This window comes from Panthera pardus, unplaced genomic scaffold (genome assembly GCF_024362965.1).
Source record: "Panthera pardus isolate Hobbes unplaced genomic scaffold, ASM2436296v1 HiC_scaffold_18, whole genome shotgun sequence".
Classification (NCBI taxonomy): domain Eukaryota; kingdom Metazoa; phylum Chordata; class Mammalia; order Carnivora; family Felidae; genus Panthera; species Panthera pardus.
In genome coordinates this window covers 5,263,074-5,290,399 of record NW_026526743.1, presented here as the reverse complement: position 1 = coordinate 5,290,399, position 27,326 = coordinate 5,263,074, and the positions used below count along the sequence as shown (strand labels likewise).

The window sequence follows — 27,326 nt, the reverse complement described above, 5'->3', positions numbered from 1 at the left end:
AGCAGCTGGGCTGGCGAGGTCTCTGGATCTGCTGATTCAAGGACAGCAGGGACAGGTGGATGGTGATGTTGGTGGGCAGGGGAGGTGTGTACGAGAACAAAAAGGTGGCCCACATGGCAGAAAGTGGCACAGAGTCACAGGGCACCTCGACCTTTCTCTTCTTTTGGGACATTGGATCTGTCTGGTCTGAGAACTAGCACCCCAGCCTTCCCAGAGCAAAGCTCCCTGCGTGAGGAGTCAGTGGCTAATGCCTCATCTTGTGTGGTTGTGGTGTTTGTGTATCTGTAGTGTATGTGTCTGTGTATATGCATGTGTACTTGTGTCTGTAGTCTCTGTGTGTGCCTCTGTTGTGTGTGTGTTTCTTTGGTTTGTGTATATATATGTGTGTGTCTGTGTTTGCTGTCTGTGTGTGCATGTCTGAGGTATGTGTGTCTGTGTATATTTGAAGTGTGAATGTGTCTGTGTATCTATGTGTGTCTGTGGTTTTTGTGTGTATTTCTGTATTGTGTCTGTATATATGTGTGTGTGATTTCTGTGTGTGTATTTTGAGCTGTGTCTGTGATCTCTATATATGTATCTTTGAAGTACATGCGTGTCTGTATTTGTGTGTATGTGTGTCTGTGTCCTCTGTGTGTGCATAGTTAAGTTGTGTGTATGTGTCTATATAAAGGCTTGTGGTGCGTGTGTGTATATGTGTGTGCACTCAAACGTCAGTTTCTCAATGATAACATCCACGGACAACATATTGAAGAGTATAATCCATTTCATATCCCCTATATACCTTTCTCTTTGGTTTTTCTTCAAACTCCTTATCATGGATCAATATAACACATAGTCTGCTTAATTATTGTCTGTCTCTCTTGTCATTAAAATGTAAGCTTCACAAAGGAACTTGTATCTCCCATCTACTGCTGAATCCACTGACTATAAAGATGGCTGGCGTAACATTAGGGGATCAATGAATACTTGCTTTGAGAATTGTAAGGATGCTGGGGTGCCTGGCTGGCTCGGTTGGTGGACCGCGTGAATTTTCATCTTGGGGTTGTGGGTTCGAGCTCCATGTTGAGTGTAGAGATTACTTAAAAAAATAAAATCTTTAAAAAAAAGAATTGGGGCACCTCGGTGGCTTGGTTGGTCGAGCGTCTGACTTTGGCTCAGGTCATGATCTTGCAGTTCGTGGGTTCCAGCCCAGCGTCGTGCTCTGTGCTGACAGCTCCAGAGCCTGGTTCCGATTCTGTCTCCCTCTCTCTGCCCCTCCCCTGCTTCCTCTCTGTCTCTTTCTCTCAAAAATAAATAAACATTAAAAAAAAGAATTGTAAGAATATTTAGAATAAGTGAAATAAGATTGCTGGCTGTCTCCAATGAAAAAATATGTATTCTTTTTTTAAAATTTTTTAATGTTTATTTTTGGGAGAGAGAGAGAGACACAGTGCAAGTTGGGGGGGGCAGAAAGAGAGGGAGACACAGAATCTGAAGCAGGCTCCAGGCTCCAAGCCATCAACACAGAGTCCAATGTGGGGCTCAAACTCTCAAACCGGGAGATCATGACCTGAGCCAAAGTCAACGCTTAACCGTCTGAGCCACCCAGGTGCCCCAAAAAGTATGTATTCTTTAGAGCATACCCTTTTGGGGTTATCTGATTCTAGTATTTTATTGCCTTTGAACTAATTTAATTTAATTTAAATTAAAAAAATTTTTAACGTTTATTCATTTTTGAGAGGGATAGAGAGAGCATGAGAGAGAGAGAGAGCGAGCATGAGTGGGGGAGGGGCAGAGAGAGAGAGGGAGACACAGAATCCAAAGCAGGCTCTAGGCTCATGACCCATCAGCACAGATCCCGACGCGGGGCTGGAACTCAAAAACCGCGAGATCATGACCTGAGCCAAAGTCCAACACTTAACTGACTGAGCCACCCAGACGCCCCAAAAAGTATGTATTCTTTAAAGCATACCCTTTTGGGGTTATCTGATTCTAGCATTTTATTGCCTTTGAACTATTTTAATTTAATTTAATTTAATTTTAATTTTCATTAAAAATTTTTTTAACGTTTATTCATTTTTGAGAGAGAGAGAGAGCATGAGAAAGAGAGAGACAGCGTGAGCAGAGGGAGAGGCAGAAAGAGAGAGGGAGACACAGAATCCAAAGCAGGCTCCAGGCTCATGACCTGTCAGCACAGAGCCCGACATGGTGCTCGAACTCAAAAACCGTGGGATCATGACCTGAGCTGAAGTCGGACACTTAACCGACTGAGCCACTCAGGTGCCCCAAATTTTATTTTATTTTTAATGTTTGTTTATTTTTGAGAGAGAGAGGCAGACAGCAAGCAGGGGAGGGGCAGACAGAGAGGGAGACAGAATCCAAAGTAAGCTCCAGGCTCTGAGCTGTCAGGACAGAGTCCGACACTGGGCTCCAACTCATGGGAGCCATAAGTTGGATGCTTAACCAACTGAGCCACCAAGGCACCCCTCTCTGAACTATTTTAAATGCTATGATTTATAGATAACTAATAACAATGCAAACAGTTCTTGTCCACAGACATGCATATACATTCTGTCTGGCTGGGGTGGGGGTGGGGGACCTGAATCTTCCTACCAAGCAAATTTTACATGCTTCACAAATTCATTTCAATATTCCTTTACCCCATATAAATTTGTGCATCTTTAATTTCTGCCTGGTCCCCTCATTCATAATGAATTAAATAAAATGCTGTTCAGTGGGTATAAAGTTTCAATCATGCAAGGTGAAAAAGTTCTACAACATAGTGACTACAATTAACACTAATGTACACTTAAAATTTTGTTAAGAGGTTAGATATGATAGTGTGTGTGGGTTTTTTTTGCCAAAATAAAAAAAATATCTTTTTTTAAATTTAAATTTTAGTTAGTTAACACACAGTGCAATATGGGTTTCAGGCGTAGAATTTAGTGATTCATCACTTACATACAACACCTAGTGCTAAAAAATCTTTAACACATGTTTATTTTATATCTATGTGAGGGTCATGATGTTGCCTTTAAAAATGTTATTCTTTGGGGTGCCTGGGTGGCTCAGTCATTTGAGTGTCCAACTTCAGCTCAGGGCATGATCTCACAGTTCGTGGGTTCAAGCCCCACATCAGGCTGCCTGCTGTCAGCCTGTCAGTGTGGGGTGCACTTCAGATCCTCTGTTCCCCTCTCTTCACCCCTCCCCCAGCTTGCACTTTCCCAAAAATAAATAAACATTTTTAAAAAATTTTTATTCTTTGATAGAATAAATAAATTATTCTGTGCTTCTGTGCATGTGTTGGCTGTTGGCTTATGGTGTGCTATAGGCATTAGAAACTGGTCCCTGCCCGCCCTGAGCCAAGTAAGGTGGTCCATGTAACAGCTTGAGCTCATCTTAAAGGATTTTGCTATTTCCACTTGGGCAACTGGGAGCCAATGGAGGGTTAGAAGCTGGAAATGACACTTGGGCTTTTAGAATTCTCTCCGGCTTCTCTGTGCAGAACAGATTGGAGGTGGGCAGGAAGCAGGTGAGAAGATGAATTTCCTTGACTGTGTATTTCTGTTCCCAAGATAGAAAGTGAATCCTTGGGAGCAAGAATGTGCATTTCTCACAAGCAGTTGTAGACTTGGTTTGCACCCAGTAATGACAAATTCTATAGGAGGTGATAAATATGTGTCAAGTGGCAATATTTATATAAAGGTAAACACACAAGTGGTAGAATCTTGCATAAAGTATAGCTTCAATTTTGGTGAAGAAGATGACATATAAAATGACTTTCCTCTCCTTGCATCTACTCACTCACAACCATAGGGAATAGTTTGGGAGACCAGAAGTGACAGGTGAACAAAAGTTTATTCATTTGTGTGTGTTCAGGGGCAGAGAGAAATCAGCAAAGTGGCTCCTTATTGTGCAGAGGTGGGTGAGGGGTGGAGAGAAAGGTTGGGGAGACAATGATTACAGTGCCCCCATGTCTGGCCCCTCCTTTGGACTCCCATGTCCAGGACTTTACCTTATCCTAAGAGGCAAATAATCTCCAGTTCTTCTCATCTTTTCTTTTCTAGAAGTTTCCAACTCTGCCTGTGAAAACCTGAGTGTCCTGTAGAATGCTGGCTGTGTGGGTGAATAGTGGTGAACCCTGCTCTGGTGTTTGGGGGACTCAGATAAGGGGTTGCCTGGGTAGGAGCCTGATTGCCTGGTATAGTAGACCCTGGAGGGGCCACAGGGGAGGAAGCCAGCTCCCATGTGGGCACTCCTGAGCAGGGTGAGGACCAGAAAGAGGAGCATATGAGGGGATTTGGGCAGGCATGAAGTTCCTGTTTCCAACCCTATCAACACCAGGCTGAGGACCCAGGCTTCCTGCTACTTCCCAGCTCTGGGGCTCAAGACATCCTGGGCTAGTAACTGTAAGAGTTGTCGGGGCAGTAGTTGAGGTGCGAGCCTTGGAGTGGTTGAGACCACGTAAGAGGGACAAGGAGGCTCCCAGACAGAAATGTGAAGGAACATGGAAAAAGGAAAAACCCACCCCAGACTGAAAGAGTGAAAACAATTTAAATGGAGAAAGAAAAAAAAAAGCATCTCTGAAGTTATTCAGGCTTGGTAGGAAGACAGCTACAAAATTAAACAGAAACTTTATTTCTCCCAAGGTCTTACAACAGGTCTAAATACCATAAGAACCTCCTCTTTGAGTGATTAATACTTTCTTGCCAGAAATTCCCAAGACTGGCTTTATTATTCCATCTAATTACTGGAGACACCCATGCCTAAACCTCACCTCAGGACAGCACCTAATCCCCGGTTAACACCTTTTTGGGACAAAGCGCCCGAGTCTGATGAGGGAAGCACACACTACGAGGTCCCAGACATACCTGACCAACATCATTGACCTAGGATGTCACCAGACCCTTCCCTGGGCTCCTCCCACTCTGCACTGGGGGCTGAAAAATGGCTCTCCGGGAGGGCGCTCTCCGTCCACCAGGAGACGCTGACGCCTGGAGAGCCCTAGGCAGGGGAGCTGGTGCTGTCCGTGGTGCTGAAACAGGGTCGCACTTTGAGCTCCGGTACCTCCCAGCTCAGCAGAAGGGCTTGACCCAGATGCTTATGTTCCACTTTAAGGCCAGGAGGTCAAGTGGGTGGAGTTGGATGGAGCCAGAGGAGCAGACAGTCAAGAGTGAGTGGTGCTGGCCTCTCTCTCCTTCATCTGCGACCTCTCCTGTTCACTCTCAGGCATTGTTGCTCCTGTGGATGACGTCTGTCTGCCCCATTTGGTTGAGCTTTCTTGCTAAGGCCCTCTGCTTACTGGCCTCTGTACTGCTCCTTTAATATAGCTTACTTCATCACACACACACACACACACACACACACACACACACACACACACCTTCTGAAAGTGAGGAGGCTAGTCTTCACATTTGACAAAGGAGAACTTAGCGTCAGGGTCAGAAGTATTAGACAGCATGCTTGGATCTCTTTGTCCCTTTCTGTCCATCTGCCTCAGCGTTTCTAAGCAGGAGATATCTCAAGTCTGATGAGGAAGGTAAGCATTTTTCTGGACACTTTTTTCCAGCTCTAACTGATTCCCCTTGTGGTGGTGGTCCTGCCTGATTGTCAGAAGAGCTCCCCTTCCATCCAGGAGAGAAATGAGCCTACCTGGCTGCCTCCTGTTTCTCAGTCAGGACTTGGGAAACAATGGGTCTGAGTGTCTTTCCTCTGATAGGTGGGGGTGGGTGGGTGGGGACTGAGATGTTCTGCCTCTGTGTTGTTCCCCTAGTCCTGGGGTCCCAAGCCAATTCACCTTGTACTCACAATGTTTCAGAATCCTCTTTTGGTTCTTGCACAACTTACAGGATTTTTAGTTGTGAGTGGAGGGAGGAATGATGGGTTGATGATAACTTGTCTGGGTTGGAAATCTAACCATTAACTTTTAACGTTTTCAACAGATGGTTGGCTCATGTCACCCAGCTTGACATTAACATAAACAGAAGTCTGACTCAGCTGTCCCTCCTGGATGTAAGGCAGAGAGAGTTAGGCCACAGACATTTTTTTTCACACCACACCAAAATCCTCCATTTTTTTTAGGTGTTACTTTATGATTTTATGGCATTATGCTTTATCCTTGACATGGTTTCGGTGCTACTGGGGGGTTTGGGACTGTTTTATTCAAGATGATTTTTATTTTAAGTAAAATATTCATTTTTTTAGGAGGAAGATTAAAAATTCCTGCTTGCCTTCACCATCTCAACCCTGACATCTATTTTTTTTAAGTTTATTTTGAGGATAAGAAGGTGCCAAATAGATGATGACCTAGTGATGGGTCTTCCTGGAGGAGAAATGTGGATGCAAGAAGATGGTGAGGAATGCGCAAGCATGGGAACACTTAGAGAATGATATGAAGGATCGCTGAGCTAGGATATGGGGATGCACAAATAGACTGGGAAATATTAAAAACAACCTGGAATTGGGGCACCTGGGTGGCTCAGTCGGTTAAACGTCCGACTTCGGCTCAGGTCATGATCTCATGGTTTGTGAGTTCAAGCCCCGCATTGGGCTCTCTGCTGACAGCTCAGAGCCTGGAGCCTGCTTCGGATTCTGTGTCTCCTTCTCTCTCTGCCTCTCCCCTGCTCAGGCTCTGTCTCTGTATAGGACTCTGTCAAAAATAAATAAAAGTTTAAAAAAAACCCAACCTGTAATAGAGGTCAAAAAACTATAGCTAGTGGGCTGCCTACTTTGTACATAAAATTTTGTTGGAACACATCCACTTTAATTCATTTCTAGCACGTCTATGGCTGCATTTGCACTATAAACACAGAGTTGGATAGTTGCTACAGAGACCATACAGCTTGCAAAGCCGAAAATATATGCTCTCTGCCCCTCTGAAAAAAAAATTCCTGCCCCCTGATCTGGAAAGTCAAATTAGAGGCTTGTAAATTAGTCTTTGGGGCTGAGGAGATGGAGAGGTATTTTGACTGTGGTCAGCCCTGATTTTTAGGAGGTTCTGTAAATGTTAATATGTGATTTTGCCTCTAACAGGACTAGTAGGAAGCAGGCAGGGTGGAAAGGGAGGACTCAGAAGGGGAGAGGGATGATGCTGGAGGCCAAGTCAGGGAAGAGATCCATGGGGAGGGTTTTCTTCATCTGATAAATATTCAGTAATATTTACCATTAAGTACTATGTATGCATATAGAGTTTATTTTTTCCAGCTTTATTAAGATATAATTGACACACAACATTGTGTAATTTTATTTATTTATTTTTTTAATGTTTACTTATTTTTGAGAGAGACAGTGCAAGCCATGGAGGGGCAGACACACACACACACACACACACACACACACACACACAATCCGAAACAGTCCCGATCCGAAACAGGCTCCAGGCTCTAAGCTGTCAGCACAGAGCCCGATGTGGGGCTCAAACTCATGATCTGTGAGATCATGACCTGAGCCGAAGTCAGACGCTTAACCGACTGAGCCACCCAGGTGCCCCTACATTGTGTAAATTTAAAGTGTACAATGTAATGATTTGATATATGTGTACATTGCAAAATGATTGCCACATGGGAGGGTTTCGAGTACAGAGTGAGGCTGACTCATTGCTGATGTGGTGTCCGGGACAGAACATATCCAGCCTCTAAGTGAAATGTCACTGACACCTTTCTGTCCAAGGGGGAAAGAACCAATGTGCACCAAAGTCTCACAACGCAGCAGGATTTGTGCTGTGTGTTTTCCATATGCACTTTAATCCTCATGGAAGCCCTTACATCCATTTTGTAAAGCAGAAAACCGAGACATGGAGGAGTAAGGTGGCTTGCTTGACATCATAGTGCTAATAAATGAAAGAGCCTTGAATCCATGCCAGGCCTCTCTGATTGCAAAGCCTTAGTTCCAATACAGCAAGAAACTCACATATAGTAGTTTCTAAGTCCATTGCCTATGGGGATGTTAAGTCTCCAAGAACCAGCCTTTGGGTCCCCCTTCCTAGAGGATATGGACGCTCCCTCTGAGGCTGTTTGCTCCAGGTGGTTCGTCACTTTGTATTGATCTCTGAATATTCTGTGCAGGTGTTCTCCTTCATCTTGTGAAAGCTGATGGAGGCATAATGCAGCTCCTCCTCCATTTCCAAGGTGGGGGGCACCCCTGCAGAGCTTGTGGGCTCAGCAGGGAGTTCTGGCTCAGACTCCTGCTGGTAACCCTGTGTGGAGAGCAAAGAAGGGCTCAGAGCAGGGCTCTTGGGGTGGGGGGGGGGTAAGGTGAGAAGGCAGAGAGGGTCCATGAAGTGAATTTGATTCGATAGGACATTGCTCTTTCTTCCAGTCTTTTATCAAACATTTCTTATTTAGCAGATATAACACTATTGATTGCTTTCAAATTTTACTGAGCACTCACTCAGACCTATGCGGAGAAACATAGAGAGAAACTAATTCTCAGAGAGGTTAGGTGCTACCCAAGGCCACACATCTGTTGATCATGAACTCAACCCTGGTCACTCTGGCACGGGACACGCAGGAGGGTGTTTATGAAAAGTTGACTTTTCTTCTGGGCATGTCTCCTTTGTTCTCACACTGTTACCTACATCCACAACACTTCTGACACCAGATTTGTGGGGTTTTCCCCACAGCAAGCAATTCTCCAACACCAGCTGAGTGGCCTGCAGTTCACTTCAATTCTGACACTCCCTACCCAGAGATAATGCCGGATCCCACACATTAAGGGCTCAGTCTTACAAGGCTAACCTCACCCCCAATTCACCTGCCAATAGGAAGTCGAGGTTGTAACCCGTGCTTCTGACCAACTGGCTATAAATTCGTGGTTGCCATAACACCTATCTCAGGTTTCATTAATTTGCTAGAGTGGCTCATAGAACTCAGGAAAGCAGTTTGATGTTTACCAGCTTATTATAAAAGGATGTGATAAAAGACACAGGTGAACATCCAAATGGAAGAGGTGCCTAGGGTGAGGTTGGGGGTGGGTGGGGAGTGGCAGGAGCTTCCACACCCTCTCCAGATGTACTCCTAGCATCTCCGTGTTGGAAGATTCCAACTTGGAAGTTCCTTGAACTCCATACTTTTGGGATGTTAATGGAGACTTCATCATATACACATGATGGATCACTAATTTCATTTCTAGCATCTCGCCCCTCTCTGGATAATGGGGAGTGGGGATGAAAATACTGAGCTTCTAATCATGCCTTGGTCTTTCTTGTGATCTGCTCATCCAGAAGCCCACCCAGAGTCACCTTGTTAGAACAAAAGATGCTCCTATCACCCAGAAGGTTCCAAGGGATGTAGAAGTATGACCATTTTCTGTTGCAGATTGATTTCTCAAGATGTATGGCAACATTTCTCAAGAGCATTTGCACTTCCTCTCCTCCCATTTTCTCTTGAACTCATTCCAGTCAAGAAAACTTCCTCCACTGGGCAACCATATCTGCTTTTCTCAAGATTAACTGTGACACCATGTGCTAAATTTAAATGGTCATTTCTCAGAACTGATCTTACTGGGATTACTACCATTTGAAACAAATAAGCGTTCTCTTCTCCTTGAAACTTCATCTCCCTTTGGCTACCAGGACCCAAATCTACACTCTTTTTGTCATTTCTTTTTTTTTCTCAGTGGTCTTCTTGTTGTTTTCACCTTGTATCCCTGTCTCTCCCGGGGCTCTGTCTGTGGACCTCTTCTCTTCCTTGTGGCTTCATCCCCTATCAGACCTTGGTGTGTATGCTCCCCAAATCTCTGTGCCTCCTACCTGGACCCCTCTCCTGAGCTCCAGACCCTTGCCATCTAACTTGTCTTCTTCATTTGGACATCTCAGAGGCACCTGAAGCTTATAGTAACCAAAATAAAGTTTGAACCTCCCTGAGAAATATACTCCCGCAGAGATGGCAATTTCAGGAATTGGTAGTTCAATTATTTATGTTGCTCAAGGCAACCACATCGGAGTCATCTTTGGTATCTATGGACATGTATGGGCATCTATGGGTATTTATGACATCTATTCACATGTCTGGACATGCATGGACACCTGTGGATATTTACGGCATCTGTGGAGTCATTTTTGGCATTTATCACATCCATGTGGTGGAGGCAGTGAACTATCTCCGCTCACATCACACACATACTCTACCATTCCATTAGCAAATCCTGATTCATCATTGTTACCCATCGGACTATGTCTTATGGACTGAATTGTGTCTCCTTGGATTTATATGTTGAAGCTCTAACACCCAGTGCGCTATATTTGGGGATGGGGCTTTAAAAAAAGTAATTAGGTTTAAGTGAGGTCATTAAGATAGGGCCCAAAATGACTTACGTCCTCATAAGAAGAAGAGACCCTGGAGATGTGTGTGCATAGAGAAAAGGCCATGTGAGGACATAGAGAGAAGGTAGTAATCTGCAAGCCAAAGGGAGAGTTTTCAGGAGAAACTAACCCTGCTATCACCTTGATCTTGGACTTCCAGCATAACAAAATATATGTTTCTGTAGTTTAAGACACTCAGTCTACAGTATCTTGTTATGGGAGCCTACATTATCTCTTGCCTGGATTACTTGAGTTTCTTCCTTATTTGGTGTCCTCTTTTCCTAGCCTGATATAGGTATTCTCAGCACAGCAGACAGAGTGATCCCATTAAAATGAGCATCAGTTCAAAAAATAAAATAAAATAAAATAAAATAAAATGAGCATCAGTTCATGTCTGTGAAATAATAAAAGATAAATATATATCAGAAGACAGAGAGAGAGAGAGAGAGAAAGAGATCTACCCTTGGTTCCTGCACAGATTTCCTAAGACCCTTTTAAATTTCCTAAGTGATAATTGTGTTAGGAGCATCTTCTGGTCTAATGTTTGATCTTTGACCCTGGTTCTTGACACAGAGTTCCTAAATCCCTTGGGATTTCCTGGACAACAGCAGTGTCTTTTGTTCTAATGATGCAAATCTTGGTTGGCTCCTGGATGGAGGCTGGTCACAGAAATACAAAGCTGCGGTTAGAAGCTTGGAACTTCCAGCCCCATGTCCTCATCCCCCAGGAAGGGGAGAGGGGTGGGAAATAGAAGTAATGATCAATCATGTCTATGTCCATAAAAATCCCAATAGTATGGGGGTGGCGGTTAGGGAGTTTCTGGGTTAGTGAATATGTGGAGGGTGGCATACCTGGAAATAACTTGGGAGCTCCACACATCTCTTCTATCTGGATGGTCATCTGTATCCTTCATCATATACTTTTATAATAAACTGGTACACAGTAAACAAAATGCTTTCCTGAGTTCTGTGGGCCTCTCTGACAAAGTAATTGAAACCGAGGAAGGGGGTCGTGGGAACACCCAATTTATGGCCGGTTGGTTAGAAGCACAAGTGACAACTTGAACTTGTGGTTGGTGTCTTAAGGGCGGTGGGGCTGTCTTATGGGCTGAGCCCTTATCTGTGGGATGTGATGCTAGCTCCAGATAGATAGTGTCAGAATTGAGTTGAGTTGTACAGTAGGACATCTGGACGGTGTCAGGGAGAATTATTTGGTGTGGTGAAAACCACACACACATTTAGAGACCAAAAGAGTAAGAAGTTAGGTATTTTGGATGAGTAGTAGTTCTGTGTGGTTTTCCTTTACGTTATCACCCTTCTCAAAATACAAAGATAATTATGGTGAACTGCAGGGCCTTGTAATATCTGCAGCCTCCATGCCTCTCTCCATCTTCATTTCCTACCCATCATTACCCACTTCCCCCCTCCCACACAGCTCTGTTCAAACACACTGTCCAACTTGCTGTTTTCCCCACACACCAGGCATGCCCCAACCTTAGGACCCCCAAACCTTGTTTAGAGCCATAGTGATTCTCTCAGGGTTCACGCTGTGCTCCCTCACTTCCTGTGGGTGTCTTCTCAAAGACTCCAGTGCCAGGACTGACACCTCTCATTCTTCCATCTAATGCCCCTCCATAGCACTATTTCCTGACAATTTCTTGCATATTTTCACTACCTATATGTCCACTGTTTTCTCCACACACACACCCCTCAATAAATGTAAGTCCTTGACAGCAGGGACATTTTATATTTGTAACATACGTACTTGTAAAAACAGAGATATTTCCCAAGTATGCAGAACAATCGACAAGTGGAAGATATTTGCAAAAGGAATGAATGAAGGCAAGGTGATTGCAGATCATGTACTCAGAAACCTCAGTGGTGTCCACCTTAGAGTTTTAAATGAATAAATGAAAATTAGAGCTTGGAGATGAGCAGGACTAGGGCAGATTGACACAGACACATGAGAAGGTGAGCACAGCGGAGGAATGATTCTGAGATGCAAAACGCTCGCTATGCTTGAGGCGAGTGAGCAGGCTGGTGTCGGAGAGACAGAAGCATTGAAGGGGACCTTGGGTTTCCTGCCCCAAATCTCATACCAAGTTGTGTGGGCACCCGACTTGCAGCAGTGTGGAGAAGCAGTGCTTTTCAAACTTGGTCATGTGGGACAAGGGTTCTGCCTGGAGGTGATGCTAACGTGCCAGGGAGGAGAAGCGGGGAGGGCTGCAGCAGGGTAGGGACTAAGAGGGGAGCTCAGCTCAAAGGGAGTGGATGCATTATGCTGTACTGAGGAGAAGCACAGGACTGCACACCCTGCAGCACATTGGTGTGAGAAGTGCAGGGCTGGGGTGGGACAGGGTTGGGTCGCTGGCAGGGTATTAGGGACACAAGTGCCATCAGGGAGGTGGGTGATCAGCAGGAAGAGTATGTTTAGGAGCGTATTAACCATATGTTTGTGATGCTTTGGCATCTGGGGCCTTGCTAATCCTAGAGGAACTGCCCCTGCCAGGACTAGCCAATCTCTAGAGATGTTAAAGGACTTGCCTTGCAAGCATCTCTTTCATATGCAAACCAATCCATCCAAATCTCACACCCAAACCCTCCTTTATCCAGCTCTTACATTCTGGGTCACTATTCTTCTGCCTAATCACCCCAGGGCCAAGTACCAAGCAACTAGGGACGGCCCCAACACCCCGGAGCTTGCTGAAATGATTCAAACTAGCCAATCTTAAACTTACTTACCCCTTCTCAGCATGCCTTTCCTGTGGAAACTCCAATAAAGGCTCCCATCTGTGTCTCTCTATGCCCCCTCTGCCTCTTGGCCGACCTCAACCCTGTCCGTATGGTCTTGTATGTGATCATGTGTCCTTCTTCCTGGGAACTTGAGTAACAGAGTGCCTTTTCAGAGGCAATCACCCCTTGATCTGTTGGCCTCAGACACTGAATAATAATAAAACCTACATTTTCAACTAAGCAGGAAGGTGATGAGCTCATTTCTGGATGTGCTGAATGGAGCATGGCTGTGCGCCACCCCAGGAGATGCAGAGGAGAATCTGCACACCAGGATGCCCACATCACTCACCAGGGGAGCTGGCCCTACAACTGAGTGGATGCCGTCCACGCCCGCTGCTCTCCGGGATGCTGTCTTCCTACAGGTCTTCACTCTGATGAGAGAACCAGGGTCTCTGACATAGGGTCACTCTCTTGAGGCTGGAGTGAGCTACTATGGCAGGTCAACGGTGGAGTGAGCCCAGAAGCCTTCATATCAAGACTTTGTAACAAGGTGCCCCGGCTCCGGGACTTCTGGGACCAAGGCTGGGAACACACTCATGCTTGGCCCAGTGGTATCAGCTGGATTCTTACCATGACTGCACCTTTCGCCCTTGCTGTAGGGCTTCACAACCCCTGCAGGTCCCGCTTCTTCCCCTCTCGCCCACATCAACACAGCTCACCCAAAGAAGATGAGGCAGAGGCAGAGAGCAAGCAGCGTGGTGACACCAGCTCCCCAAATGGCACCTTTAATCACTCCTGCCCTGGTTTCCAGGTTCCCTGTAGACAGAGGCACTTGGGGTCAACTCCAATCTTGACAAGCAAGACACTTGGAGTCAACTCCAATCTTGACAACTCCAGCATACTGAGAGGGGTACTCGTCGCCTCCCATCCAGGGTTCAGCCCTGAGGGTCTCCCACCCACTGTAGGACCTCAGCCTCCACCAGAAGGACATGGTTTGTGTGACATCATCTAGCCCTCACACTCCTGTTCAGCTACTACCATTTTTTCTAGGACCCAGGTTCTTCTCTGCAGCAGATCCCAGATCTGTCTGCAGCAGGACCGTGGGGCTCTGGGCCCCGTGGGTGTGCCAGAGAGAGAGACGTATGCACACAGCATATGTCTCTGTGGGATGTGGAAAGATCTTGTCCTTCCTTCTCTCCAGGGAAGCTGTTTGAATCTCCTCTCCTGGCCTCCACTGACCCTGTCTCAGGGCCAAAGGTGGTCTCTTATGCTTCCAGAAGTGGGTGGAAGCAGCCAAGTATATATACTGTGAGCCCAACACACCCAGGGTGAGGGATGTGTCTCTGTCAACCATTTGGTGGGCACTGAAAGAGTCCAAAAGGAGCTCACTGTCCAGGTGGGAACCAGATGTCACTGCCAATGGGAATAGAACAGTGGGGGAAAGGCTGGGCTCAGAGAGAGGTCAAGGTGAGAGCTGAGGATTCACAGTCAAAAAATGTCCCGGAGGGGCGCCTGGGTGGCTCAGTCGGTTAAGCCTCCGACTTCAGCTCAGGTCACGATCTCACAGTCCGTGAGTTCGAGCCCCGTGTCAGGCTCTGGGCCGATGGCTCAGAGCCTGGAGCCTGCTTCTGATTCTGTGTCTCCCTCTCTCTCTGCCCCTCCCCCGTTCATGCTCTGTCTCTCTCTGTCTCAAAAATAAATAAACGTTAAAAAAAAATTTAAAAAAAAAATGTCCCTGAGACATTTGGGGACAGTGAAACTACTCTGCACGATAACACTAGATGGATACATGTCATTATAAATTGTCCAACCCATAGAATGCACAACACCAAGAATGAACCCTAATGTCAACTATGGACTTTCGGTGATAAAGGCAATTACATGTAGGTTTGATTGTGACAAACGTATTCTCTGGTGGGGGACACAGATAGTGGAGAGGCTATGCATACAAAAGCAGGGGCTTGGGGGAAATCTCTCTACCTTCAGCTCAATTTTGTTATGAACCTAAAACTCCCCCCCTCTAAAAATAAAGTCTCCTAAAAATGCCCCAAGGCCTTCAATGACTGGAGGAAGATAAAGAGTATACTCAAGATGGTGGGGAGAAAATAGCAGGTCACCCTGGCAAGACCAGAGTGGGAGGGGATGAGAGAGGAGGGCTGAGGGGGTTTCTCATGTCTAACTACAGCCCACCACACATCTACCCACTGACTCTGAAAGTCCCGCTCTGAAAGAAACTGCTAGTCAGTGCTCCATGGACAGGAGGCTTCTTCCCACCTTTGTCATCCACTAGGCAGACATCAGCTGTCGAGTTCTGTGTGGCACCTAGGATGGGAGGACAGGATTTCCCTCTTTAGTGAGGAAGGGTGATGTGAGATGCATGTGGACATCCTTCCACCCCCAGAAGCCACAGAAACACAGGAGGGACAGGACTTGAGTCATTCGAGGTCCCCTCCTCAGCCAGGCCTCCAGGACTAAAGCACCAGCATCCAGAACCTGGACTTCATGCCCCTCACCCCCTCAGGCACTCAGGTCATCCTGGCCCTACACTCACAGGTGACATTGAGCTGGATGGTCCTTTCCACCATCACACCAGCTGCAGGGAACTTCACCTGACAGGTGAGGTTGGTACCATGGTCCTGGGGCCGTGGGGTGAGGGTGAGCACTGAGGAGAGGTGGGTCCTGGGGCCCAAGGAGGTGAGGGCCGCTGACATCCAGGAGAAGATGGGGGGTGTGCCCCGCTCACAGGCCCAGGGCACAGAGCAGGTCAGGTTCCTGGGGTGTCCACACTCCAAGGTCTCAGGGATGAGGATGTCAGGTGTGTGGGTGAGGGCTGGTGAGGAGAGGGGGAGACACAGGGATCAGAAAGAGGGTCTGAGGTGACACCCTAAAAGAAGCCTCAGGCTTCGGTCAAGGTTGTCCCGGGACCCCTATCCTTCCCCTGTGGCCTCCCCTGCAGTGTGCTCCTTACCTGTCACATGCACAGAGAGCTGATTCTGTCTGTAACTATATCTTATATTAATCCCTGTCTCCACCCTAAAGACGTACGTCCCTGAGTCCCTTCTCTGTGCATCTCTGATGTCCAGGGAGCAGTTGCGGTCCCGAGGGTCTCCAAGGAGGCGGAATCGGCCCTGGGTCTCCTTCTGTACTTTTCGATCTGGGTTGTTTGTGGCCACTGGAGCATCCAAATATATGTGGGCCCTTTCCCGGAACCAGTAGCCATGAACAGGGCTAGTCAAGTAGCTCATGGGGTTGGAGAATTTGCAAGGCACGTATACACACAGGCCCTCCTGCACTGTCAGTGACTCCTGCACTTGCAGCCAGTATCTCTCATCCTGAGCCTGGGACCCTGTGGAGAAGACAGGGTCAGCGGCAGTCCCCAGCTTCCCTCTCCCCTCAGCCCACTCACCTGCCCATAGCAGGAGAAGCAGCAGCGGTGGCAGCAGCATCTAGAGACAGAGGGTGTCTGGGCTTCCTGTGGGTGAAGGAGAAGGGAAGGCAGAGGGAGGGAAGCTGAGGAGGACCCACGGGAAGCTGGGGAGGAGCATGAGGTCTCACGATTTCACAAAAGGGGAACTGCCGCTGCGGAGCTCACCCCCTCTCTGCACAGAGCCTGTGACCCCCGCACTCCCAGTCCAAGACCCTGGAGACCCACCCAGGGAGGAGAGACCAAGAACAGACCCTGTATCCTGCCCCCCATCTCCACTCTTCCCTCCACCACGGGAGCCTGGACCAGGACCTCTGAGAGCATATGAGGCATGGGACACAGTGAGTCTCCTAAGATCCTCCCATCTGAGGTGCTTGTCTGAGCAGCATGGTCTACACCAAGGAGCTAATCAACTCCTGTCTACAGCTGGAGGGTCACAGCCTTGTCTGGACCGAGTGGTCAGTCCTGCAAGGTGGAGGATTCTTTAGGTGTGTGAGCATCTGGGGCATAAGAAAAGACGGGGGCCACGGTGAGGTGAAGGCAGGATTCCTTCATGGATTCACTGATTGATTCTCCAAATACTTGGTGAACATCTGTGTTGGGGGACCTGAAGACAAGACACATGGGGCTGACCTGGTCCATCCTGCAACAGGGACCCCACCCAAGGTGCCACTTCCTCTGCAGATACACTGTGCTTTCACTTTGTCCCTGTTAGGTTCACAGCTGCAGGCATGTGTGACTTTGCAATGTCTCTGCTGGCCTACTGCTGGTTATTTTCTAAATATTCAAGGATGGGTCCATTTTTTTTTTTTTTTTGCTTCTGTTATGCTGATTCATGAAGTTTCAGTGGCATCTCCAAATGGAAAACCATGTAGCGTCTTCATGTCAAACAAAAGGGAGAACACAAGTTCATGAGCCAGTGGACACTCTTTTCCATGAATGCTGTCTATACAGTCATTTGTGGAGTGAAGCAATATGTTTGGTTGTTCATCATACAGATTAACATTTCCCGTCAGGTAAAAAATCTGATTCTCAAGGTGAAATTGGCTCAAAACACATAATATTCCAGAAAACATGAGTGGAATGAATATACGGCTGCAATTAAAATTTTAGGTTCTGCTCATGTATTTTTCCATCTCACTCTGTGGAGTATACATCTGGCAAATCCTTGATGTCTCTATTTACAATATGCATATATAATAGCATTTGCCGTCAACCATTTGTAAAATCTTCAAAACACAATAGTATCTGAATAAATGTTCCATAAACATTACTACCATAGAGACACTTTTGCACCTTATCTGATGAGGAATTGAGTCTCCAATAAGTGAAATCATACCTTATTCTGGATTATTAAAAACGTACGATTGTGGCACATAATGGAGAAGCCAATGCAGTTGGTTTTACAGTAAAGAAAGTTATACCATTTTCATGGACTGGAGGATCTGTGAGTTCTCATTATGTTTCTTTAATGAACTTTGCACTTTTTATAAGACAGAATATAACTACTTGAAGTGTGCCTTTCTATGAATCCTGACAAATGTATACCTCCACAATCCGGACGTGAACATAACCACCATCTCAACTGGGTTTCTGGCACCTCTGTGCAGCTCATCAAGCCATCTCCAGCCCCAGGTAACCATTGATCTGTTCCCTGCATGGTGAATTAATTTTGCCAATTTGAGAATTTCCTAGAAATGTACACTTTGTGTCTTCTGTATTCTCTCACTCAGCACAATAATTTTGAAATTGATCCAAGTCATATTTATAGTTCATAATGCATTTATTACTATGTATTATGCCATTCATGGGTATATTGTAATCTTTTATTTATTCACCTATTGATAGACATTTGAGATTTTCAAGTTTGGGCTATGAATAGGAAGGTGAAACCTTTTTATGGACATGTTTATACTATATATATATAGCATATATACTGTATAAAAACTATATATATAGTTTATAGATATATAGTTTATATATATAGTTTATATATAGTATATAAACTATACTATAGTATATAAACTATACTATAGTATATAAACTATACGATACTATAGTATATAAACAAGTTTGGGCTATAAATAGGAAGGTGAAACCTTTTTATGGACATGTTTATATACTATACAAACTATATATATGTATATATACACATATATATGTATATATACATATATACACATATATATGTGTATATATACATATATATAAAACACATATATATGTATATACATATATACACATATATATGTATATACATATATATGTGTATATATATATAAAACACTCCCATGAGTATATAAAAGAAGGATATTTGTGAGACTGACATAACAATGTGTGTCAACTATACTTCAATAACAAAATAGACATAAAAACTGCTAAAAGAGAAAAAAGAGTCCCTCCCCAAAAGTGTCATTATTAGGTCAAAGAGTAACTGCGTGTCTCACACTAGCAGGAATTGCTACACTACTCTCCATAATGGTTTTAACCTTTACTACTCCTATCCACAATATTTCAGAATTCTGGTACCTCCACACTCTTGTTAATATTTGGTATTGTCAGCCTTTTAAAAATTTTAGCAATTTTGCAGAAGTTTAGTGGTATCTTGTGTTTTTTAATTCTTTTTTTGTTTATTTTTAAGAGAGAGAGTGTGTGTGCGCGGGGAAAGGGCAGAGAGAAAAAGAGAGAGAGAGAGAATCTCAAGCAGGCTCTACTAGGTTGACGAAGAGCCTGATGTGGGCCTCGAACTCAGTAACTGTGAGATCATGACCTGAGTCGAAATCGAGAGTTGAACACTTAACCGACTGGCTACCCAGGGGCCTCTTTAATTCTCAATGCATTTTAATTTTAGACATAGTGAGATTCACCTGTTAACATGTACAATTCTGTGAAATTTGACTGATATATAGAATTATGTAATCATAACCACAGTCAAGGTACTGAAGAGTGCCATTCCCCAAGATCTTCTTTCCTCCTGTCGCTTGGTGGCCGTGTCCTCCCTCCTCCCACAACCTCTGCAAAAATGCTGGTCTGTTCTCCATCCCTCTTATTTTGCTGTTTACAGAATGTCATAGAAATGGAATCATGCAAGAGTCTGGCTTCATTCATTTGGCCTAATGCATTAGAAGGTCCTCCATATTGTTGAGTATATATGCTAATAATTTGTACAATCTTGTATACACTAACCCCCGGGAGACCATTGGGGTTGTTTCCTGTTTTGGGGTGACTATGAATAAAATAACTTAACATTCACATGCAGGTTTTGTGGGAACGTGTTTTTGTTTCTCCTGGGTAAATATTAGGCATTAGGTCCTCAGTCCCACATTTGGTGTAGGTTTGACTGAGACACGATTGCCAAACTGTTCTCCACAGTGGCTGTACCATCTGGTGTTTCCACCAGCAATGTGTGTGGTAGGTCCTGGTTGCTCCACACTCTCTTTCGTATTGGATATTACCAGGATTTTTCTCTTATTTTCGTTTGGATTCTTTAGCCTTTGTAAGAGGAGTGCACTGGTATCTCATCCTGGTTCTAATCTGTGATTTCCTAAAGACAGGTGATGCTGGGCAAGTTTTCATGTGCTCATTCTCCATCCATTTTCCTTCTTTGGTGACGTGGTTGATTGAATCGTTGGCTGCTTTGTTTTTACTGAAGCAAAATATGCATAACAGAACCTCTACCCTTTTAACCATTTTAATTGTTTAGGTCAAGGGCATTGTAGGGCGACCACCACCACCACCATCCATCTCCACAACCTTTTTCATCATCCCAATGTGACATTTTGTGCCTGTTAAATTAATAAGCCTCCATTCCCCCACCCATCTCCTGACCTTCACAGCCCTCATTGTATTTTCTGTCTGTAAACTTGAGCTCTCTAGATACTTGGGGTAATGGAATCATACAGTATTTGTCCTTTTGTGACTGGCTTATTTCACTCACAGTAACGTCCTCAATCCACATTGTAGAATGTGTCAAACGTTCATTCGTTTTAATACTGTGTAATATTCCACCTTTTGTTTTTGTGTTTATCTGTTGTTAGACCCTTGGGTTTTTTCTGCCGTTTTCACTGTCATGAATCATGCTGCTATGAACATGGATGTAGAAATATCTATTCAAGTTCCTGATTTTGAGCTTTTGTGTATATACTCAGACATGAGGTTCCTATCTCCTATGGTAATTCAATTTTTAATTTAAAAAAAAAATTTTTTAACGTTTATTTATTTTTGAGACAGAGAGAGACAGAGCATGAACGGGGGAGGGGCAGAGAGAGAGGGAGACACAGAATCGGAAGCAGGCTCCAGGCTCTGAACCATCAGCCCAGAGCCCGACGCGGGGCTCGAACTCATGGACCGCGAGATCGTGACCTGAGCTGAAGTCGGACGCTTAACCGACTGAGCCACCCAGGCGCCCCTCAATTTTTAATTTTTTGAGGAACTGCCATACTGAATTCCACAGCCAATGCACCCTTTATAATCTCAAGAGCAAAACACAGGACTTCCACATTCTCTGCATCCTTGCCAACACTTGTGATTTCCTGGGTTTTGTTTTGCGTTGTTTTTCATGATACCATCACTGTGTGGTTGCAGTCTGCATTTGGCTGATATTAGATTTTGACCATCTTTTCATGCACTTAGTGGTCATTTGTATACTTTGTGAAAAAAATCTATTCAAATCCTTTGTCAATTTGTAAACAGGGTTGTTTCATTTCTCTCTATTTTTTACACAGTTAGGTTTCATTTGTTTACTCATTGTTTGGTTTTGAGGGTCCTTGGTATATACTGGATACAACTCATTCATCAGATATATGTTTATAGGTATTTTCTCTCTGTCCGTCACTTCTCTTTTAGCTCTGTTAAGAGTGGCTTTTACAGAACAGCAGGTGCCTGGTCCCCAAGATGTGTGCCATGCCTGTGGTGACCCACTAGTGTATCAGGTCATGGAGGAACAAAGTAAAGGAAGTCTGGGGACCAATGGAGGCATTTAGGGGTGCAAAAATCACTTGATCAGTGCTGTGGACTGAACAATGTCCCCAAAGTAACCTCTGTCTTAATCCCTGAAACCTGTAGATGTTACCTTACAAGGAAACAGGGTCTTTGCAGGTGTGATGAAGTTAGAGATATGGACTTGGAGATCATCCTAGATTATCTGGGTTGGGCCCTAAACCTATCACAGTGTCCTTCTAAAGGGGAAGCAGAGGGTGACCTGCTACACACAGAGTAGCATGAGGCGACATGACCAGAGAAACCCTGAGTGGAACAGTGACACCACAGATTAAGGAAGCCAGCAGCCACCATCACCCAGAAGAAGCAGGAGGAGTCTCTCCTTGAGCCTCAGGAGGGTGTGGAGCCCAACCAGTCCTGATTTCTGTTCAGCAAAACTGAATTGGGATTCTGGCGTTCAGAATACAGTACCCCAAGTTGTGTCCCTTGGGCATAATGACCCTTTCAGACTGAAAGAATTTTAAAAATGGCAGTTGAGGAAGGACTTTGTGACCTTCCCCTGCAGTGGGTCTCACTGAGAGGTGCCCTCCCTCTACCCGGAGGAAAGGAGCATCACATCTCTGAAGACAGATGGACAAAAGCCAGACGAAAAGATGGACTTGCCAAGCCCTCTGTTACTACCCACAGCTCAAACTCTGTTCTTCTGGGTGTGGCCCTGAGTTTCCACTCTTCATCAGATCTATCTTTAAAAAACCACTGAGATTTAACCATTTATTTGGGTCTTCATTTCCTTATGAGGGATACATAAATCTCATATTAAATACACTTTCATGTTTTCCTGTCCTTCACCTGTCCTGTGTTACAGGTCCCAGGGGAGAACTTAGCAGGGCAGAGGGAAGAAATGTGCTTCATTCCTTACACAGCTTTCTGGCCTCCTTGTGAGGGATTGATTACATTTCCTTTGTTTTAAGACACTGAGAGTGTGTCCTTTGTGACAACGGCCCTCAGAAGCTGATACAGGAGGGAAGTCGGAGATGCCCTCTCCAGGAGCAATGCAGAGAAACACAGAGAGCAACCCTCCCTCTCCAGACCCTTCTTGGCTCTCTCTTTTTCCCCCACACACCACACTCATTATCTCGGAGAAAAATCCTGTTTGTTTTATCCTCATAATGTGTCCAAAATAAATGCCCACTCTCTTTGGTTTGAGCCAACATCACTTCCTGTCTGCAGTAGGCATCATTTCCCTTCCCCATCTCTGTTGTGCTGTCATGGACCCATTCAGGCCAGTCCTGAGCAGAGCAGCCACAGGGATCCTATTAAAAGGAAAGTTCTATCATATCTCTGCTCTCCTCAAAGGCTTCAGATTGTTGCATTTTCAGCAAGGCTCACATGGTCTGCACCCCCACTGGGTGTCCACCCCCTCTGGGTCTCTTCCCCTATGAGGTCTGCACACCCACGGGGTCTGCACCATCCACCCAGCATCCCCACCTGACGCTCCTGTGCTCTCAATCTTGGCCACTTGTTTCCAGTGAAACACCAAGCCAGCTCCCACGTCAGAGCTCTTACACTCACTGTGCCTTCTTTTCCATTTTCTTGGAGTAATTTTCTCTTAAGCAAACACAGAACCTGCCTTGTCACTGCCTCAAGTCTTTGGTCAAATGTCACCTCCTCCTACTCTTGGTTGTAGAACATGCTCCCCAATATGTCACGTGCCGCTCAGTCTACATGGTTTCTTTCCAAAAACATTTTCTACCCAGTGTGCTCTGTATTATTTCCTCTTTGTTTCTTTTGATTTCTATCCTTCTTGTCTACAGAATGACATCTTCTTGATTATAATGATTTTTTTTTTTTGCTATGTTCACGGATGCACCCTGACACCTACAAGGTGGTGTGTCAATAGTACTTGTTGAAGGAGTCTGTAAATAGCTGAATATTACTTCACTCAAAACCATATGAGACTCTCACTCTCACACACACACTTGTGCATACACACAGCTGGGTGGCATTTACTACTGAGCCTGAAGGTGACCAGGACTTGGAGATGCAGGAATGAGGAAAGTCTCATGCAAAGTCTTATAGTCAAAAGATCTCTAACATGGCTGGGTGTGGAGAAGTTGCAAGATGCAGGGAGAGCTAGGGATCTGGGTGGGGAGCCCAGAAGGGAACAGACCATGCCAGGTCTTCGAATCTAGCCTGTTTGCACCTCGGTCTTGGCCATGGAGAGGAATTGTAGCTCTTCATACTGTGGAGGAAGTGGACAATAATGGCGTCCTGAGGGGCACCTGGGTGGCTCAGTCGGTTAAGCGTCCGACTTCGGCTCAGGTCATGATCTTGCGGTCCGTGAGTTCGAGCCCCGCGTCGGGCTCTGTGCTGACAGCTCAGAGCCTGGAGCCTGTTTCAGATTCTGTGTCTCCCTCTCTCTGACCCTCCCCTGTTCATGCTCTGTCTCTCTCTGTCTCAATAAATAAACATTAAAAAAAATAATAATAATGGCGTCCTGAGACTCCTTCTGGAGGCCTGTGTTGAGGAGGCAGGTGGATTAGAAGCCTAGAGAAGAGACCACAGGAACAAGCAGGGTCAGGATGGGGAGGAGACAAGCATGAGGATGAGCAGGAGGAAGGATGGACAAGACTGAGTGATGTGTTGGATCAGGCAGAAGGGAGGGAGGTCACGGTGGAGAACCACACCCCAGTTCTGGCCTTAAAGATGAGGCCATGCCAGCCATGTGAGGGAATTCCAGTGGAGATGAATGTTCAAGAGGAATGTGGCAGCTCAACCTCGGCCATGCTAAGTGAAGCAATCCTGGGGCCATCCTGGAGGAGGTGATGGTGGGATGTTGGGTGGTGGGCTGCCCACATCACTCACCTGAGGGATTAACTGGGGGTGGTGTTGGCCTCCTCCACGCCCCCTGCAGGCCTGGCTGTCTCCTTCCTGAGGAATCTCAGTCTAAGAGAAGACACCAGGGCCTTTTGGTCTGGTCCTGGGAATACAGGGCCAACTGATTCACTCCGGTTCCCAGTTAAGGGGCTGGAGGGCAGACTAGGTGGGAGAGTGCAGGTCTGGCCCCATAGACGGCCGTGAGCACAGCAGGCGCAGCCTGTCCTGTTCTGGACACTGTGGAATCCTCACACCTGGTCAGCCTCCCCCCTGCCCTGCCCTCTGACCTGTTCAGTCCCTCCTGCACTGGGTCTGAGACTCAGCCACATGTCCCCACCCTCCCCATGCTTCCCCTCCCCCTGGGGCAGTGCTTACATGAGGATGATGAAGCAGAGGAGGAAGAGCAGGGTCTTGACAGTCACTTCCCCAGTGGCTACTAGAGCCACCATGTCAGGGACCCTGACTGTCCTGTAGGAACATGGGATGAGGACAAATTCATGTGCTTGATTGCAACCCTGAGTCCTCTGCTCCCTGCAGTATTCTTGACACTGGTTCTCAAGTCCTTCCTGCACCATTGGATGGGGGACCACCTGTGCCTGGGCCTCAACCCACCCTGTGCCCTGGCTTTCCAGCAGTAGGATGGGAAAAATATGCATAAGTGGGACTTCATTGAAATGAATCCTTTTATTCATCTATTAGCCCTATTGAGAAAGTAAAAAGCCAACCTATTGAGTGGGAGAAAAAAGTTACCAATGATAGATCTGATAAGGGAGTAGTATCCAGCACATAAAAAGAACACTTACAACTCAACAACAAAAAGACAAACAACCGAATTTAAAACCAGACGTTTGCAACAACGTGGGTGGAACTAGAGTGTATTATGCCAAGCAAAATAATCAGAGAAAGAGAGATATCATATTATTTCACTCATATGTGGAATTTAAGAAACACAACAGATGAACGTAGGGGAAGGAAAGGAAAAAGAAAACAAAAACAGAGAAGGAGGAAAACCATAAGACACTCTTAAAAACAGAGAATATACTGAGGGTGCGGGAGGGGAGGTGGTTGGGGGACGGACTAGATGGGTGATAGGCATTAAGAAGGGCACTTGTTAGGATGAGCACTGGTTGTTATATGCAAGTGATGAACCCCAAAATATACTCCTGACACCATTATTACACCATATGTTAACTAACTTGGATTTAAATTTAAATAATAAATAAATAAATAAATAAATAAATAAATGTCTGGAATGGGGTCCAGCAACTTACATTTTACAGATTTGCCAGGAGATTTTCCTCCACAACAGGGTTGGATAATCACTCTCTTAAATAACATGTAACATTTTACAGTAGCAAACTCAAAAATACACTGAAAAATAATAACATAAAATAAAAATAGGAACAGGACTTAAATAAGTTCTGCAGAGAAGATATACATATGACAAATATGTCCAAAAACAAAACAAAAAAAAGAACGACATCATTAGTCATCACGTAAATGCAAATCAGACTGCACTGACGTACTCCTTCACACCCACTGGTAGGCTATCATTATTTTTTAAAGGAAAATAACAATACTGGTGAAAATACTTAGAAACTGGAAGCCTCACACACTGCTGGTGGGAATGTAAAATGGTGTTGTCACTGTGGCAAACAGTCTGGTATTATCCTCAGAAAGTTAAGACATAGAAACCACCTTTTGAGCTAGCATTTACACTCCTGAACATATGCATTTGACCTAGCATTTACACTCCTGAAATGGAAAACAGTGTTCAACAACAACATGTCCTCTGATGTTCATAGTAGTATTCTAACAGCCCCAAGAAGAAGCCACCCAAATGTCCATCTGCTCATAAATGGAAGAACAGAATGTAGTACATCCATACAATAGAACAACAAAAGAGAATTAGTACTCATACATGTTCTACGTGTGATCCTTGGAAAGGTTTTGTAAAATGAAAGAAACCAGACACCGAAGGCCACACTTTGGGGGATTTCATTTAGTTGACATATTCCACAGTAGGCAAATCACCAGAGACAGAAGTCAGATTAGTGGTTTCCCGGGGTCAGGAGGAGGGGGAATGCGGGGGTCATTGCCTAACAGGTATGGGTGTCCCTTTGGGGTGATGACAATGCAGGGTGGATGGAATCAGGCAGTGGTGATAGTCGCACAACATTGGGACATCCTAAAAGCCATCTATTGTGCACTTAAAAATGGATGCAATGGAGAGTTACCTTTTAGGTGAATTTTTCCTCAAAAAAAAAATGCATATCCATAAAAATACCATATGGAGAGATTGGTTCCCACCTGGTTCTGGCAAAGATCAAAAAGTTTCACCCCATTCAGAGTTGGTGGAAACACATAATTTTCACCCCGGCTGTTGGGAATATAACCTTGTCCACCCTCTGTGGAGAAAACTTGGCCATGTCTCTCAAAAGTAGAAAGAACGTAAGGGGCACCTGGGTGGCTCGGTCAGTTGGGCATCCGACTTCGGCTCAGGTCATGATCTTGCAGTCCGTGAGCTCAAGCCCCACGTTGGGCTCTGTGCTGACAGCTCAGAGCCTGGGGCCTGCTTCGGATTCTGTGTCTCCTTCTCTCTCTGCCCCTCCCCTGCTCGCACTTTGTCTCTCTCTCTCTCTGTCTCTCAAAAAAAAAAAAAAAAAAAGAACGTAAGATCCTGCTCTTCTGGTTCTAGGAATTTATCCCATAGACCTAGACACACACACATGGAATGAGATACAAGATTATCAACTGCAGTTCTTCTGTTGGTGGAATAAAATGGACACCGTGATTTTCCATTAGTAGAAAATGCATGCAGCAGAACCCATCCATGTGAAGGAATACTGCACAGTCATGGATAAGAAGGAGGACAGTCTGTGCCACTGATAGCAAAGGGCCCCTATATCCTTAGTGCAAACACTGCAATGCTCAGAGCAGCCCACGGACCCTGGTCATTTGCCAGGAGGGGACTTGGTATCTGAGGACAGATTCTGCTGTGCATTCTGAATACTTGTCCATGTGAACATATTACCTGTACAGAAGTATTAAATAAGTACTTGTTAGGGAAAATAAA

At 45.3% G+C, this 27,326-nt stretch overlaps 1 protein-coding gene and 1 long non-coding RNA gene across 5 annotated transcripts; both read right to left on the bottom strand.

Annotated features, from left to right (window-relative positions):
- Positions 1-7,702: 7,702 nt before the first annotated feature.
- Positions 7,703-17,153, bottom strand: CD33 (CD33 molecule). Of its 4 annotated transcripts, XM_019425483.2 has the most exons (7): positions 16,418-17,140; positions 15,980-16,357; positions 15,563-15,841; positions 15,286-15,333; positions 13,731-13,827; positions 13,361-13,442; positions 7,703-8,173 (listed from the first exon to the last, which is right to left on the bottom strand). In XM_019425483.2, the coding sequence occupies exons 1-7, from the start codon at positions 16,455-16,457 to the stop codon at positions 8,009-8,011; spliced, it is 1,089 nt and encodes a 362-aa protein (XP_019281028.2). In that variant the 5' UTR covers positions 16,458-17,140; the 3' UTR covers positions 7,703-8,008. The 4 variants fall into 4 exon arrangements, with proteins under 4 accessions (XP_019281028.2, XP_019281026.2, XP_019281027.2 ...); XM_019425481.2 differs by having other exon boundaries at positions 15,980-17,142; XM_053905680.1 differs by lacking the exon at positions 7,703-8,173 and adding an exon at positions 10,809-11,211 and having other exon boundaries at positions 15,980-17,153.
- A 4,977-nt stretch (positions 17,154-22,130) lies between these two features.
- On the bottom strand, positions 22,131-23,641 carry LOC109252973 (uncharacterized). The gene is made up of 2 exons (XR_002074196.1): positions 23,544-23,641; positions 22,131-22,686 (listed from the first exon to the last, which is right to left on the bottom strand). It is a non-coding gene; the product is annotated as an uncharacterized LOC109252973 (long non-coding RNA).
- Between the last annotated feature and the right edge of the window lie 3,685 nt (positions 23,642-27,326).

Coding starts and splice junctions, on each gene's coding strand:
- CD33 (XM_019425481.2), bottom strand. CDS start 16,457: ATGCTGCTGCCACCGCTGCTGCTTCTCCTGCTATGGGCAGGTGAGTGG. Junction 15,334..15,562: donor CATCCAGCTCAATGTCACCT/GTGAGTGTAGGG, acceptor CTCCCATCCTAG/GTGCCACACAGAACTCGACA. Junction 13,828..15,285: donor CTGCCTAGTGGATGACAAAG/GTGGGAAGAAGC, acceptor CTCTGTCTACAG/GGAACCTGGAAACCAGGGCA.